The sequence below is a fragment of the Thunnus maccoyii genome, chromosome 13 (assembly GCF_910596095.1).
Source record: "Thunnus maccoyii chromosome 13, fThuMac1.1, whole genome shotgun sequence".
In the NCBI taxonomy this organism is placed as follows: domain Eukaryota; kingdom Metazoa; phylum Chordata; class Actinopteri; order Scombriformes; family Scombridae; genus Thunnus; species Thunnus maccoyii.
The window spans coordinates 18451417-18469954 of record NC_056545.1 but is presented as its reverse complement, the minus strand read 5'-3'; the positions used below and the strand labels follow the sequence as shown (position 1 = coordinate 18469954).

The 18538-nt window shown below is 40.3% G+C and overlaps 1 protein-coding gene across 3 annotated transcripts in view; it reads right to left on the bottom strand.

The window, feature by feature from the left end:
* cadm2a (cell adhesion molecule 2a) overlaps window positions 1-4820 on the bottom strand; it is a 231096-nt gene extending 226276 nt beyond the window's left edge. The window contains exon 1 of one of the 3 annotated variants that reach the window (XM_042431967.1): window positions 4295-4820. In XM_042431967.1, the coding sequence (XP_042287901.1) occupies window positions 4295-4355 (61 nt within the window). In that variant the 5' untranslated portion in view covers window positions 4356-4820. The remainder of the gene's footprint in view (window positions 1-4294) is intronic. The other 2 variants (XM_042431965.1, XM_042431966.1) reach the window with 2 other exon arrangements.
* Window positions 4821-18538: the final 13718 nt, after the last annotated feature.

Genomic DNA, 18538 nt, shown 5'->3' with positions numbered 1-18538 from the left:
TTGTCAGATGTTTTCTGAGGTTGCCGATGTGAGGAAGAGGGAGTAGGCCTGTGATATTGTTTTACTGGCATTTGACAAATCAGTTCCCTCTGGTTTTTTAAGTTTTGAAGGAAACACTTTCTTTGCAAGTTTTTTCACATTGCAATATCTAATGTTACTGTAATGGAGCAGTGAAACAATGACACTAGATCTGGCTTGCATTTGCTGCGTCATTCAGTGTGGGCGCATCCTGCCTTGCAAGCTCATAAAAATACCGGGAGATTTCTGCCAGCTGATTTGGGAGCTGAGCTATTGGTCGGGGCTCTGCACATTGCAGGGTACTAAAACCTTTTAACTCCTCCGTGTTGCTTTGATGAGTGCGTTTCTTACCACCTTTGAATCTCTGGGACTACATGTGTATTAAGCTTAAGAATGACTGGCCTCCTGCATCTCCCTGCCACATTTCATCCCCGTGTCTCAACACAATATAAGACTGTCTGTCACTTGTTATGGCTCTGCATCCCCAAGGAGAAGTTGCCCTAAATGCAATAGTTAAATGATATGACAAAGAGTTGAAACAGGTGGCAGGATCACTTTAAGTGTTTCTGGAGCAGTTCTGGAGAGGCATACTGTATTGCTGCTCTGCCACAAAGAGCTTGTAAGCTCCGAATCCTACCACGTTCCCCTCCAGCCTCCTTCTTTCTGTTTTAACTTTTTTAACACCTGGACTAACAAAAGACTGGCTTTGATCATGGGAAATGCCTTGGCAGAGCAGCAATGAATCCACAGTGGCGCTCTGTGCGTGTGTGTGTGTGTGTGTGCGTGTGTGTGTCTGAGTGCACATTAAGCCAGTGCTACTCTACAGAGGATTCTCAACATTGAAGCTTTATGGGATCAGTAGAAGGTACAGGGCACCTCGTATGTTCTACCTGTCAAAGCACGGCCATGAAAACGGACGCACTTGCAAACACACACAGAGGCGGGAGGGAGAGTGCGAGCGAGCAAGAAAGAGAGAACATCTTGTTTCTCCCATGTAATCAGCGGTTCTGCAAACACACACACAAGGCCGCTTGTTATCAGAAGCTTTCCCACGCTGCTGTGGTACAAAGCTCCACGCCAGGATGAGAGGATGAAGCGAGGGAGGAATGGACGGAAGTACAGAGGGATGGAGGGTCAGCCTTCAGCAGCTTAGACTCACTGCAGGGATAAACACATCCCTCAGCGGGGGTTTGTACTTAGGCTAGCAAGATCAGAGTTCAAAACAGACAGACTACCAGGCAGGCAGAGCGACAGGAAATAGACAGAGCAGAGGAGATAAACAGGCATCCAAACAGCAAACAACAACCAGTGCACATATCACAAACACTTTAGCTGAGGAGATTGAACATTCCTCCTCCACACCTCTCCTCCCACATTGCACTGACATCAACTCCTCAATTCTGGAACATCTCCCACTTTCTCTGTCGCCCTCTGCCTCTATCTCCCCTTGCCTGCCGCTCAGCCCCGAGCTCTTACGTAAGAGGCCCATTTGCATAACAGGCTGTTTTCTCTGGCTCCGGCATGGGCACATGAGACACACTGGATAATATGTTAACAACTCGGGTTGTTGGTAAACAACAACCTCCATCACAGCACTTCACATTCACACTATATACCGCGCAGGTCTAGTCGGTGACATAGACTCGGTGTCTCTGGAATCTCTTGATGCCAGCTGGCACCGGGCCAGAGTGGCTGAAACAGCTGTCATTTACAGAGATACGGGTATGGCTTCGGCTAGATAGACTTCATTCAGGAGGAGGCTGACCTGCCTGCTGTGTGGAACCTATACAATAATAGTTCTTGCACCGAGAAATGACTGTTCAAATCAAGCAGCCTAGCATTATCCTCTTCAGGGTTAGGGAGAGAAAGGAAGAGAGAGCAAGAGAGAGAAAGAGACTGATCAGCAATGAATCCACAGTGGAGCTGTGTCTGTGTGTGTCTGTGTGTGTGTGTGTGTGTGGTGAGCAGCCACACATGAAATGAGCCTGACATGTGCTTTTACCGCTGTTACCGGCATGCTTATGTCTTTGCTTAGGTCTCTTTAAATATAAGCTATACAAACAAGTGTGCACACGCACACACACACTCATAATGAGTGTGCCGCCCTTAAGAGAATAAAAAGGAAAAGAAAGGCTCTGGAACGTCAATAAATGCTGCAGTGCAAGCTGTCAGATATACCAGATATCCTAAGATACCTAATTACATACCAATTCATTAAGTCAAGAATGGCCTTAATCATGTCTGGTTATTAAGGAAGGACTGCTCTCACTCTCATATGCACACACACATTCACTTCAAAGAGACAACAACAAATGATCAAGGGAATCAAGCACAAATGATCTCTCATTTGGGATTTCTCATTTACTCGTGTGGAAAACAGTGGTTGAAGTCAAGATGATGCTAATTTTGGCTTTCATGTTAATAAATGTGTTATCCAGTGCCTTGAATACATGTTGATGTAATCTGAAGAGGGCATAAAGTGGACTTTGCATCACAAAACTGAAGCTCAGTTTGACGTATGTGGCCCTGCTGTTTCAATGACAGCTGTTTCAGAGTAAATCCATCATCCTCCTGCCACTGTGAAAACACAATGTGAATTTACCAGTCTAGAAACTCAAGGAGAAGTGTTCCCTCTTTACCTTCTTACATAAATATTTGTTATATTTTCCTCAAAGGCCTCTACACCTGAATGCCACCAAATACTTAAGATCCGTTTTTCTACACAATCAAAGTACACTGAGAGATAATCATATAAAACCTCACTGGGTTGCACTCATGTGACTTTGTATCAGATTTGTTAAAAGTTGAATCACAGCTTAAAACAGTGCTGAAGTATCAAAGTATAAAAAGCCACATTTACTTTCTGTACAAATCATAACCAGCAAATGATTTAAACCACAGAATTTACATGTAAAATATGATGAAATACTGTATTGGTTTATATGTCCTCTACGGCTTGATTACTTATGGGTTTATCTAATTTAAAACACTATGTAGATTAGGAATGTAAGCATAAAAGAAACCTAAAAGTTGCAAAAGGTGGTCCTGCGATGCTTTTTTGATATTCATTTCATTTTAAGTTATTTTACTGTTTTATTGATCTATTCTCATTCTACTTTCATGCATCCCTATAAAACAAGCAGCATAATCCACTGTGACCTTGGCCTCCAATGTCACCTTATTCTCATGTTGACAGAGGTCCTCTGTGGTCTAAACACCAATGAGCTGTTTCTCGTATAATTATCACAAAGAAGCAATAGTGAGTGAGTGGAGATCAGAATCAAATCCACAGTTAGTTGAGCTAAACCGACGCCAAATTGATTTCCATCTTGAAAACTCGAAGGTGAGCGCTGAGTCCATCTCGTCAATCACTGGTGTGTCGTAAATATTATGAGGCTCAGTCTGAAATGAAGACTAACGTTACTATTATCATCTATCTTTAACAAAAAAATACACTTTGGGGGAATTTAATGGAGAAGCTTGTCATTTCATTAAGGCCGGTGCACCTGTTCCTAAAACTCGTTTGAGGTTATGTATCAACCACAGACGGCGCTTTAACACCACACCTGTGCAAGACGAATAGTAGTCAAAATCACACAATAAAAGAAGGGAAAAAATGTGAGTGAATCCAAATGCTCTGCATGCCCGTGAGCTTCTAAACTGCCGTAATCAGCAGCATCAAACAGTTCGGTGCGTAAAACGCTGCCAGTGTCTCCGTGACTCATCCAAGTGCTGCAAGTCAAAAACAACCGCGGGGTTGGTTATTTCATGGTAAGGTGTGTCTTCCTAGCGGGCTCGTTTTTTTTTCATTACCACTCACGCACAAGATACAATACGAGATCGTAGACGCAGAAGACGCACAGTACGGTCTCTGCATGGCTTCACGGGCGTGCTCAGGTCGTGTCCTGTGCTGGCTACAATTATGGAAAGAGGATTCCCCTCATTCTTCAACATTAACATCCAAGAGACCCCACATGTTACAGGGCAAGGTCTCTCTCTCTCATCTGACTGTCTCACTCGTGCTCACGCACGCGTCCACACATACTCACGTACATTCAACGCACGTACACACACGCGCAAGCACAGCCACACATGTACATGAGGGAACAGTGTGAGAGCTGCGCATCTTTCTGCCAAGACCCGCGTGTGACCGCGCGTTCTGCCCCTTCATCCTGCCCTGCTGTTGGCCTGTAACATGCGCGCGTACACACACAAACACGCGTTACGCACATACACAGACACACGCGCACGTACGCACCACTCGTCCCAGGCTCACCTTTCAGAAGAACCCCGTGAATAGTGCAGAGGGTGAAAATCAAATGACTCTTGAGATTCATCCTGTCTTCTTTCTGTCTTGTTCTTGTCTTCCGCGCTAATTTCTCCTCCCCGTCTCTCCCCACTGGACCTTGAACCGGACCGGACGGCTTTAGTCAGCTATCCAGGTAGACTTGGGAGTGCGTCTTTTGTGCGTCCCTGGGAAAAGAGGTTAACACAACCGACTTCACGACCCGTAGACTGTCTTGCTTTTGAAAACGGAATTGTTCTCGCTCTTCAAAAAAAAAATATTATAGATAGCCTATAATAGTTTCAGGGATGAACCGGCGGTAAGATACAGGCTCAATTTGCGGGACTCTGAACAGCGGTAAACCTCAGGGTCTGAGAACAGCCGTCCTCCGGTCACAGAGTAGATGCAGCCGTTGTTGTACTACTGTCTGCCCCGCTCTTGGTCTGCTGTGGCGCACAGTCCACAGTACAGGGAACACGAGTGGATTGTTTGAGTCCCGCCTACGCAGCTTTGACGGACATGAAAGGTGAACCAATCACGAAGACCCGAAGCTAAGGAAAGTGATGGGGGGAGGTTGGGAGGGGGTCGGCGTGTGAGACACGCTGCAAAAAATAGCAATTTTCACAGATTTTTCGACATACTGAGTGTTAAAATATTATTAAGAGTCTCGACTGAAAAAAAATGCCATGGGATGAGTTCATCCCCTTTTCCATGAAAAAAAGGTCAAAGCTTGTCCAATATAATGACACACATTTCTGGAGAATTTGTAAAGTGAACTGTTCTGAGGAAATGGGTTTATTTACTGTATTTTATTTGTATTTGTTCACTCAATAAAAATAATTTAAAAGGTATCATATATATGCAAATACATTAACGTGCATACACACAAACTCACACCTATATATACATAACAAAACGTGGAAAGACTCAAAGCAAAAATAAACAAATTGAATTCATTCATTCATAGTTTGCATATCAAAGCTTAAATCTGTAGCTTTCCATACATTGTCTTCAATGCAGCAGTGAGAGGTGTGCACTGTGCAGCAAAGATGGGTGGAATGCTGTCACCAATATTTGACTCAGCCCCTGCAAAACTTGGAAAATGCTTCACCTATTTGAGTGTGATGCATGATTTCACTGCATGAAAATATGGTGCAAAATGAATCACACGTTCCAGGATGCTGGCTCTGTCTCATATGGACTTCATTATTATCAGCCAAGACAGGTACAGCCAACAAGCTGATCAAGACACTTCTTTTTTTACAGTGCACGCTTAGAATGGGCTCAGAATTCAAAACAGAGAAAGAGCATGCAGACATGCTTCTGGGTGTAAGCTGTCCTTCCACATAAACTAGGTTACTTATATGTTTTGTTGCTTGCTGCTCTATTGATAGCGATGATTCAGGTTAGAGCGCTGTAAAGGATTAAGGTTGACAACTGCCTGAGCTTAGAAGATTGTCTTGCAAAGGACAATCAGAGGGGTGGAGAGGTGAGGTGGGATGTGATGTGATGGGACAAGGAGGTACATAGGTATAGGGGCATAGGGGGTTGGAAACAGTCTGCAGCCCTTTTGAAAAAGCTTTTCAGACTGAAGAGCTGGCTCCATAATACAAGGGGTTAGTGAGGCAACAGCGTGGGCTGAGAGGTTTACAGTCTATAGCTGAGGTGTGTGACGTTTGCCGGATGTTTCAATGTCTGTTCTGGCTGCAGCTGCTCTGTGCGTTCAGGGCTGAGGAGCGGAATTGTGTATTTTTTATAATTTTGCATTAACAGTAGTGTAAAATAATAATTTGTTCCTGTTAGAATTGTAGGCATTTGTTGGGCTGTGAGATCAGACAGAATTGGCCACAAACTGCTTTGTTATGCTTGATAAATATAACATTTTCCTACCTATATTGGTCAGAAGATTCTAAAGAGGAAGTCCTTTTTAATTTGGACAAACTACACTTTGTACATATGACTACTTGGCTTTTTGGCCTATGTAAAAATATCAAAAATAATAGAATACAATAGCATAGAAGAACCTGTAAAAAAGGTTTGAACTATGTAATTACATGAATGTCAGGCATCATAAGAAGAATCAGGAGGGACATCACAGGATCAGGTTTTATAATCAGAGTAAACCAAATTATAATGCAATGTAAAGAAACCTATCTGGAACATTGGAAAGAAGAAACTAAAGGCCAAAGTAGATTAGAATGTTATCTGGCCCTAAAAAGAGATTATGATTTGGCAGAAGATCTCTCTGTCAGAGATAGAAAACAGAGACAGATCCTAACCAAGTACAGGCTCACTGACCACAAATTGGCAATCGAAAAAGGACGACACACAAAATCATGGCAACCAAAAGAAAATACAATATGTGGTCACGGTTCAACAGGTGAGACTGAGACAGAGATGCATTTCCTCTTACAATTTAAAACATTCAATGAAATAAGGATAGTTTACTTTAACAAGTTCAACTCTAAATTAATGACCTCTCAAAATTAAGAAAGTACTCTTAATTTAAGGAGACAGGGCAGTTCTTGCTGCCCAATATGTATCAACATGCCACAACCTGAGGGACAGTGAATGACCTAGACACACACACACACACACACACACACAAATACCTGCATAGGATATATTGTGTATATATATACTTTGGCAATATCGATGTTGTGACATTCATGCCAATAAAGCAAACTTGAATTTGAAAGAATTAATAAAGTGGTGTTTGTGAAATGCTGGCAAAGTGTGACTAGTGTGATTGAAAAGCTAAATTAGTTGTAAATAAATTTCATGTTATAAAATCTATTTGGCAATCACATACTGTATCACAGTATGTTTAATCTTTCATGACATACAGTATTTCTGTGGCAATTGCATTAGGTCTGTCTCTTAAATTACATCTTTAGCTTGATTATGAGTTGGCTTCTAAAAACATCCTATGCATTATTTATACAATTAGCTTTGTTTATTTGAAGTTTCCGACCTACAGTATGCTAATGACAACCCAACTTCCTTTCAATCACACAACTAAAGGTACTTAGCAGACAACACAAAGAAAACAAATGCTGCAAGTTCAGTTTGTCATACCTCCCAATCATCTTCTCCTTACTTTTCCAGTTCATTTGAGGACTAAATGATGACATGGTAACAGATTCAGATTCTGAACCTGTTTATTTTTGTCAGCATTACTCAAAACCTGCTTTGACTTAGAAGGTTTCATTTCTCTTCTTTTGGTACTTTCAGATGAACTTAGACTTAAGCATGTTAACATGCACAGATCCTGTCTTGTCTTCTCATGTAACACACCATCATAAACATGTACACACACACACAAAGGTCCCCAAGAGGTAACAAAAATGGGAGCACACACACACACACACACACACACACACACACACACGCACACACACACACACACACATTATGGTGTCCCTTGTTTTCCGTAAAAATTACTGTCCTATAAATAAACTTGACTTGATTTGGCCTGCTGATCTCATTTTGGGTCAATCCACTTTAGGAGGAGGCTGCTGCACACCTTGTAATGGCTCATTTCACACTCTCAAAATTGGTGTGTGTCATCACTAGAGGCATAGCAAGGAACCACGGGGTCTTCTCTAAAAAGCGTTTGGATCCAGGAGAGAAGCTGGTCAGTGGGATGATAGAAACAGCACATTCAAGTTTCCGCCTCACCTGGGATTTTCCTGGTGCTCCAGATGGCAGATAGACCGGTATCCTCCTCTCTCACTCTGTCTCTCTTTCTCTGTCACACACACGTACATGCACAGACACTAATGCACACCCTCCTCTCAGAGTTTCAAGTAACCACCACCTGCTCCTGGCTTAGACTATTGTTCACTGGTCCACCTAATGTAGGCTGACACATGTTGCCAAGCTGAGGGCTGAGCACTTTGGCTTGGATGGAACAAGGCGGGGCACAACATGTGTAGCTGCCCTTGGCATTAAGACTCACAGCAGAGAGTCTCTAATGCATGCAATCTTTTTATTCTGGCATTGTGATGAGCAGTATGATGAGCATCACATCTGCACTGTGAAAACTAAAAATAAACCCAAAAATTGCTGCTCATTAAACCTCTCCTTAAGGAAAGTACAATAGGTTGTACACAATTACATACATTTGAACAATGCAATTAATATTTAGACACTTTCATACACCAGACATTACAAGACAATGACAATGACCAATATGGTGCAGCTTAATTAGCGTGTGCAACTTTTCTGGCGAGGTTATTATGACAAAGCATCCTTGAATAACACTGCATATTAACATATTTACAGTGTTCAGTTTTCGTGACCATTTATATACAGAGTCAAATGTTACATACGTTGCTCCACTTGCCAAGAGTGCAACAAGTGGGGGAAACAGAGACTCAGCTGCCTTCAGGTCTAGTGCTGCGAGCTTGATGGATATTGATACACCTTCTCTGAGCTAAAAATAGCACAAAGATGCAACAAAACGTAACACTGCCTAAGTCTAAAAAAGTTACTACTGCTATGTAAACACATGCAACATTAATTAGTAACTAACGTTACATTTCTACATCGTGATGTTAAAGAAATATTAAAATCACACTTTCAAAATCATTTTGATGGTACAATGACTTGTGATAGGGAGAATGGAGCCTCTTTCATCCCCACTCTGCACCCTGAGTGCCTGTTCTTGGACTGTTTAACTTGGGTTGAGCGGGTATGATCACATGCGAGAAATAGTAGTTACCTGGATGTAACTCCAGTTCTCTGAGTATGTGTGGATAGGTCTACAGCTAATGAGTAACAGCTGGCTTACAGCGATAAACACATTTCATTTCCTATAAGTTCTTCACAATAAACACCTTCTGTTAGTTTGTCAGTGGAAAGCTTTTAATATGAAGCAGTAGCAGCGGCAGGAAATGTTTTCATCAGCATTAGCAACACAGATAGCTCCTCAAAAACCATGCACAGTTTAAACATAAATGTTACCATTTGATGTACTGTACCAGAGTTAGCTTATAGCTAATTTTCATTTGCAGTCCCTTTCGGCAAGTCACGATTAAAACATATAACAGCACAATAACAAACAGTACAAAGCAAAAAACACACAGGACACATAATATAAAATGCAAAGCTACACACAATAGCACATAACATACTCTCACAATGTCAACTAGAAATGACTAATGTAAGCTTGTCAAATTAAAAGCAAGATTATTTGCATTCATGAGTTGACTATGAGATAAAATGTAGAGTCAGTGGTTACTGAGCTGAGTAGTTTTAAGCAGATTTTTTAATTTGGTTTTGAACATACTGATGGAACTGCAGCTCTTCATATCATCAGGTAGGACACTCCACTGAGTTGTGGCTTTCACAGAAAAAGCTGACTGCCCAAATGCAGTGTGACAAAATGGTACAATCTTGTATAGAGGATATTCTGGAGGATCTAATAGAATTTACTGAGCGAGTGTACACAAAGTCACGTAGTGGAGTGAACACCATTTAAGTTTTATAAACTAGGCACAAATTTGAGAAGAATCTAAAATTCTCAAAGCTCAGTAAACTGTATTTCTCCAGTACCCTACAGCGATGGAAATGCATTGGCTTTTTGTCCAGAGTTTTTAGAGTTTGTTTGTATAAGGACTCAAGAGGTCTTATGGTTGTTTCTCCAGCCTGCTCCCAATATGTGATGCAATAAGACATATGGGAAAGAATCATAGCATGCATAAATATCTTGGCTGCGTCCAAAGGGAGAGAGTTTCCAATATTTCAAAAATTTGTTGAGTTGTACTTTATGGTTTTAATCGTTTTTCTTTAAATGTTTCTTAAGCTTCAAATTTGGATCCAGTGTCACACCAACATATTCAAAATTAGTGACCATGTCAATCCTTTCACCTATGATGAGAATATCAAATTCTCAGTGGCGGGAAGGCTGAAGGGGCGTGTCCCACTGGCTGTCATCCTGCCGCCTGACTCTACTGTGCAGACTCTGGCTCCAAATAACATCACAGAAGCAATATGGCAGCTCTTGGAGAGGAGATATTTTGGCTTCACTTTTGCATAATGGTAGGAAGTGGAGACGCCTCATCCATATTTATATACAGTCTATGGTGTGACCAATGAAAATGTTTATTCACACTTGAAAGATTTTTGGTCACCCTGTTATCAACAATTAAATGCACCACTTGGGGCAGCAGAGGCCGCTGATGCTGCTGCTCAGCAGATGTTACATAGTCTTGCTTTAATTTACATGTTACGCAGACGTTTTGTGGGGTGAGTGAAAATTCAGAGTATACTTAGCTATACAGGTTCCCGGGCACATGTCAAAACAATACACCTATTGACTGACCATGAATGATTGAATGAGCTAGCGGTCGTTTACAACATAAATCACCTCACCATTTATATTGAAATTTTCTTTCATCCGTGTCTCTGTGTGTGTGTTCAATTGAATGACCTACTTTGTCAATTTTGTACAAAGCCATTCACAAAAAAAGGGTGAAATAAATAAATAAATTTGAAATATAAAGAACAAGAAATCAAAAAAGGGATCCCGCGGGCCTGTCATGAATGTTTTTTTTCAAACTTAGTATTTCATGTCTGCGTCAGAGAGGGGAAATTATGTTATTTATTTGTATATTAGGAAGACTGTTTCCTGAAATGTCAAGGTAAGTTCACATCTGTCATTACAGATAAATCATGAAATTAGATTTACATTTTAACCATATAAGCCGATTACCCGCCACAATGAATTAAAGAATGCTGTTCAATATGGAGATGCAACTGATAGTGAGAAAATAACAGTTTTGAATACTGCACGTTATGTCTCCTTTACACTTTTCTTGAACTTGTGACATCTGTTAATATACAGTTTAGGAGTTTGACATCTGGAAGTGTATCAGTGTTTTTGCCAAGATTTGGGAGGTTTGTATGTGCTCTCTTTTCCGCAGTGCTCAACTGCCCTCCATTTTTCATTTTCCTACTGCCTGTTTTTGACGATCTACTTCAAGCAAAAAGCATCACCTGGTAGATGAGTTAACCGTGATTTGGAACAGCTTATAAGCATGAAATGACTAACTGATTTCAAACCACAGCTATTTAAGGACTGCTGGAGCTCATCACATTATGTGTGATAATACTGCTTTTAGCTAAGTTAATCCAAGTATGTTCAGCCTGTCAACACACATACCGCAGTCACTATACATGCCAAAACTGGAAAATGAGATACATTCATTCCAGACAGAGAAGGAAAGAGAATAAGTTGTGCCCCTGCACAGATGGGAAACTGTGAGGAAGGAAATGGTATGTACAATGCACCAGTAGCTGAAAAGACTTCACAGCCCAGTAGCTACTATCCAAAATGGATTTATAGCTTCAGTATGACACAGGAGGCTTCCTCTGCAGACACCTGAGTGTTGTTCTCCCACTGTGTAGCCAGTATAAATGACCTTTCCCTCAGATTTTGGCAAGCATAAAGCGCCACAGAGACCAGAGTCATTGCAGGCTGCCACACCACAAGGGGAGACTGTCCGCCAAATACAACCAGATCCAAAACTCAGCAGCAGGGTTGAGATTAGAGCGGCACACCAATTGTCTCAGTACCACTCACTCGGAAAGTGTTCCTAGACCAAACTCTGAATACAAAGACGGTAGGGACTGCCCTCTTGTTAATGAGAATGGCAGCATTCCACATCCATTCTAAGGTGTAAAAGAATGCGCACAGTCTGGATGATATTCATTTTCACACTTGGACTCTTAAAAAAAATCTATCTGCTGGTACTTGTACAATATATATTTTTGTGAGTAACACTGTTTGATTTTCAGTTGATACCAGGCATCCAGACAGGAAATAAAGAATGTGTTGGTTGTGTTGCTTGGTAACTAAGGTCAAGTTCATGTCCGGGCATATTCAGGAACAGAACATTAACTGTTGGTGGCTCCAAGGCTCTGTGCTACTTGGCTGCTGGCTTTAAAAGACCATAATGGTGGTTTTTGCATGTTTTAGCCCATTAACTAGAAATCATGAATACTTTACCTTTTGCACAGAGTGTTGTCCTTGGTAGTAGTTTGTGTGCCTTTCTGACTGTTAACATTACAAAGGAAACCCAACTGAGACTAATAAATATTTTAAATGCTCAGCAAATCCAATAAATTGAGAAAAAATGACAATTGATGTTCTTTGTTACTCATTTTCTTGTGGGATCAGATTAATGACCATGTTTCTTGTAGATCATGTGGAAGTGTAACTTGTGTGACAGACAGAAACACGGTGTTTGTTTGTGTGTGTATGCAGTTATCAGTTGGATTCATAAATTTGAACTTCAAAAGGTCAGACTCCTCCTCCTGTATGTTTTGTTGCCTGTGAAATGTCACATTATGTCTTGCTGGTAGCTCAGCATCGTTTGTGTGCTACAGCAATTTCAGAGACAACAACATCTGTACCAGCACCAGTCTGTCCTGTTTTTTTATGCCAGAATTTGCATATTCAAACTGTACTGGTTAGAGGTGTGGGAAAGGTAGTTGGAATCATGTTGGTCAACTTGTTGCAAGTAATAACAAATGCAAACATAACTTTCCTGGTACAGTTATACAGAATGTTATGAATTTACAAAGTGAAATAGCTGTCCACCTCGGTTATAACTAAAGACTACTGTACATTGGTGCTCTTTCATCTTATTATTGCTGAAAAAGTGGTGCAACCTTTCACAGCATCTTTGTTTCTTTCCTCCAAAGGAAAAGCAGGCTTGAGTTTTTTTTTTTCGTTTACACAGAATGAGTATTGAAGGGCAAAGCCTGTCCATTAGACAACACCGGAGTCTGGTCTAGGCTGTATTCTTGTTTTTGCTTCTGCCTCTGTCTGTCCTTTTTGTTTTTTTCTGCCTGCCTGTGTGCCTGTCTACAGTGTTTGGACACAATACATCATCTGATTCAGTTAGATCCAGAACTGGTCTGGAGGGAAGTAGCCTGCACTGAATACACCAACTGCTTCCTGGCAGTCAGGGATAAATTATTAGCCAGTCCATTTAAGTTACATTTCCGTGTTTGATTGCCATATTCAGCTAAGCAGTGCCAGTGATGCCAAATCAGTGGGAGTAAAGCTAAGATCAAGTGCTAAAAAGAGGCTCCTGATGCTTCAATTTTCCTACCACACTCTGTGATGATGGCAGAAAGAACTGATTAAGGCCACTGACAGAGAAAATTCTGAATGTAATACGATGAATAGTTATAGTATTTATATGAAATAAATGAATAGAAATAGCTTTTTGGTGCATTATCTATGGAGGGGGAAAAAGAGAAGACAATTTAGCCAGTAGACATGAGCAGGATTCATGAGCAATTCTGGAGTCTCATACAAAAATTATTTATATGATTAAAAAAAAAGAAAAAGATATGCCAACACTTAACATATGATTGCTGGTACAAAATTAAAGTGTATTATAGATTACTATTGAGGGCATCTTGAGACCTCAGTTTATGTTTAGAATATATTTTCAAAACACATACATTTGTGAGACATCAGTCACAGAATTTAAAGTTATTTCCAGGATAAATAATTAGTATTGCAGCTCGTTGAGGCCTTTGGTTTTACATCAGAGAGCAATAACCACATACTCTCTCTCACACACACATACACCCAGAGTAATATGCTCCATCATTTGTCATTTATTTGTAATATGAGTGTGACTGTCCACAGCTGAGGTATCTAGTTGGGCCAGAGACCTCTCACTCATGCAGAACCACTCAAATGCCATGTGCACGCAAACATGCACACAAGTACTATACACACATGAACATACACTGAGCCCAAGTGTAGACTGAAACCCAACAGACCAGAACTTGCACAGATTTTGGGATGATTCAGTGGAGAGGTGGGCCTTCAGAGCGCACGCACACACACACACACACACAGACACACACACATGCACTCTCTCTCACTCACTAGCTTTAGCCTCTAGGTAAGGGAAGGCTCACGAAATTGAGTTCACGGTGGTCGCTTAGCAATGTTGAGCAGAGGGTGTGCTATCAGGCCAAATTGTTCCGGTTCCTCTTGGCTCCCCTCAATTCCGTTTGAGTGTTCAGGGGTGGAACGACGGCACAGTGATCTGGCGGCACTGACATTTAGAAAGGGGGAAGGGGAAAATAAAAGTCTGAAAGTGAGAATTTATCAGCTCCTCACATAAAAGAAGCTGTAACACAGACAAAAGGAAAATATAGCAGATCTTTTTGAGTCTTTAAAGAAAATGATTTGGGATTAGTTTTATTTCACAAGTACACTTGTCCCACATCTTTTTCCAGATAATCGTAACAAAAATGAACTTTATTTGAATGGCTTTTTTAAAAAAAAAAAAAAAGTTAAAAAAGTAATTTACTTTTAAACAACAGTAAAAAAAGAGACATAACATGCAGCATTCATAAAATGAATACACATTTTATGTCAGGATGTGCCTTCAGTCTTACAAACTTTAAAATGAAACCTGGCACCCAAACTTGGCCACACATGGATGCACACTCACATACAAATGCTCATAAGCCCGGGGTGTATTTGGCTAATTAGCAGATACCATTCCCAAACCTCATTCTCAGCACTAATTCTACCATTGTCTTGTTTTAATGCATTTGATCTTACAGGCTACAGAGGTAGGTATAGGAAAATGAGTAATTTTGCAGCTCATCTATTCCTACTTCATCTCATAGTAAAGGACAAAAATTTCAGGTGCAGTTTGATTTTTCAGCTTGTGGTGTGTACAATCAGCTAAATTCTTGGATAAATGTACAATCTTGTCTAAGTTACCTCTCTCTCCGGAATGTCACCTTCAGACTGTCTGCCAAAAGGAAGTTCTATATAAAGAGAAATTCGATTTGTTGCTTCACAGATGTGTGTGTATCTATCCATGTTTTTATTACTGCTAGAGGCTGCGGGAAAATTTGGCCACTGATCCAGATGTTTCACTCCACTAGTACCTGTCTTACTGCATCCCTTAACAGAGAGAGAGTACTCTGTCCATGAAACCATCTCTCTATATAAAGCAAGGAATCTCTGTCTGTCTGTCTGTCTGTCTGTATGTATCTATGTATGTTTGTCCCTCACATATCTTGAGAACCGTTCATCCGATCTCCTTCTTACCTGCCAGGTGGATTGCTGGGGAATCAAGGAAGTGCAATGTCAATATGTGAAGTTGTTTGGATGAGCAGTTCTCAAGAAATATACAAAAATACCTCATAAACGATGCTTTGCTTCTTCTTCTGCCCGTTGAGTCAACCAGTGGAAATACGGACAGCACCACTCTGCCATTGTAATCCACATTGTGGTCAGAGGTAGGATTACATCCGTAGTGTTAATGACTTGAAAAAGTTTAAGAAACTTAAGCTCTACTATTGAACTTTCTTCTGTGAATGAAACCAGGCATGTACGTTCAAGACTTAGTGCTGATTGTCTCAGACACGTTCAGAAATATATAAAAATACCTCATAACCAACGTTGCTTCTGCTTCTGCATGTGAATTCAATGAGTGGAAATATGGACAGCACCACCCTGCCATTGCAACCCACATTGTGGTCAGAGATAGGATTACATCCTTATTGATAAGAACTGCCATAGAGAATGAGTTGAAAAAGTTAAGAGAGTTAAGCTCTATTCCCATTCCTCACGCACAGGAACTTTGTATGTTTGTTCAAGACATAGTGCAGGATGTCTCAGGCACATTTTGAATGGGCACTACAGTTCATCTGGTCATGTGTGTGACACATTTAGTGAGTATTGGTAAATTGTAGTGTCTACTGATAGTCTGCATCTGAAGTGTTTAGGGAACATGGGTAAATTATGGCGTCTACTGATAGCCTGTGTGTGAGGCATTTAAGGAACACTGGTAAATTGTAGCATCTACTGATAGCCTGCATTTGAGGCGTTTAGGGAGCATTGGTAAAGTGTAGCATCTGCTGATAGTCTGCATGAGAGGTGTTTAGGGGACAGGCACTGTTCTCTCTAGGTATTGAGAAATTCCAAACAGGCATGTTTTGAATGAGCACTGCGCTAGTGTGGTAGAAAAGAGACATTACTGTTCCATTTAATGGAAATTAATTAGAAAACATGATTTTCTCTCTGAATTGGCCTTTCATCAACACTAAACAAGCATTTTTTTTGACTCAAATGAAGCAATATTGCTGATGCATTACTGTCATCTTGTCAACCTTGTTAAGCTTGTCAATTGAAAATGTGGACAAAGGACTTGCTCGTAGCAGCAATGTTAAGAAATCAACTTTCTGTTACCTGCAACTTTATCTGTAATCACTTATACTGAGTTACCTGTGTTTTAAGTACAAAAGTACAATATAGAGCAATGCAAAAAATTAATATTGGTGAGGGCTGTGAGTGATAAATTTTTGTTTGCAATGTATGACAACTGGTGACCTGTGAATAGTGGTATTTTATAGTAAGTATTTTTGCCACACGTGGATAAAGTTACATCAGTGAAGAATGTTAGTAAGAGCACTGGTTCTTTCCCTTCTTCTTATGTCAGTGCTGAGCAGACAGTGATGGTCAGCATCGAGAGTTGAGGTTGGAAAACCAACAAACAGGACTCGAACTTTGGAGTCATTTTTATAGATATGATATTTTTCCTCCGCAGACATCTAGAGAAACTACTGGAAATGAAAATGTCACAGTACCATGTTAGTACTAATTGGGATGCCTGGAGTTGGGGTCAGAGCACTTTCAAGATGAGCTGAATACTGAATGCAGCAGTCCTTATAGATACGTATTCCAACTCCAAATAATTCACAGAATGGCAGTGGATGGAAATGTGCATTAATTCACATTTTCTTTTGCCAGTATCCTGGAAATTTCATTAAAATTTGTGCTAAATTTAGATTGAAACCTAGCAAATGATATTGATGGTACTTGCTAAGTTAGCAGTAGCAACAGCAATGATGTCATCTTAAGTGCAGCCAGTTGCAGGGCGAGGCTCTAGCATGAACCACTGAGGATCTGGCTTTTTTTCTTTTTTTCCACTTTAAAAATATTTAAATGTATCTGTTATTCATCAATCTGCAAACTTGTGTCAACGTCACTAATGGAGAAGCCAACTAAAATATCAAGTCACCATGTTATAAGCTGTCGAAAGGTACTCTCCCCTTTCAAGATCTGACTACAGTATATGACAACCTCATGTGTCATGGGCTGGAATGCCAGTTATTCCTTTAACTTACTCTGTCAAATACTCTTGTGGAGAATGAAAGAAATCAAAGCATTTTAAAAGTAGAAAAGTTGCTAGATTATGTGCTTCTTGATAGACTAGATATATGGCAACATGACCAACGAATGCTCATATTTCAGGAAAAAAGTATTTGTTTTAAAAAGAAAGGAAGCATTTTTCAGTGTGTAGGGGAACAAGCTGACAAATTTTGGCCTCCAGATTGATGTGATGCTTCATAAAGAGAGAGAATGTGGTAGAGCTAGAGTAATGGGGTGGTCCTGGGAAGTTGACAGTTGGTTGGCATCCAACTGTGGATAACCTGGGGCAGACGGGGGAGTTGAAAGCTGAACCATAAGATAGAGCATCAATGTTGGTATGGACATAAATGTTGAAAAAAAAAAGACAAAACCATGTGCACATAAAAAACTTACTTATGTAAAACAAAAGTATAATATTTTAAAACACAAATCAAGCATCAATTTTGACATCAATTCAAATTTCTAGATACTTCAAGATGCCCTGTGGAGTTTTTAACCTCTAGCAGAACTATGGAGCATTTTTAAAAAATTTTTTTGGTCTCTGTTTTGCATATGCACATGTATGCACACATTTAATGTGATGCACAGTCCTGATGATGGTTTCACACTATTCCAAAATGATCTACAGGTGACTGTAATGTGCCAAGAATCACAGCACTGCACCACCAAAGGCAGGGAAGAAGAAGACTGCAAGCTAGTAAGCATGGGTGCAAAAAAAAGTTTTGCAAATATTTTATGAAGAAGGAAATGCATTCAACGCTTTGATAGACGTCAAGGATACACAGTGTGTTTTGGTGAATAACACTTGTTGTAAACATAACTTTTGCTTGTTTTCAATAAAGATCCACAGGGCTCCTTTAAAATGGGCAAGATTCCTAAATTGTAGCTGACAAAGGCATTTCAGTACACCAGAAACTCAACTCAAACAATAAAACTCAAGAAAGAATTCTTGATGGGCAATTATAGACTATCCGATTGATTGACATTGACCAAAGAATATGTATTCATGTCGTCTTATATCTGGC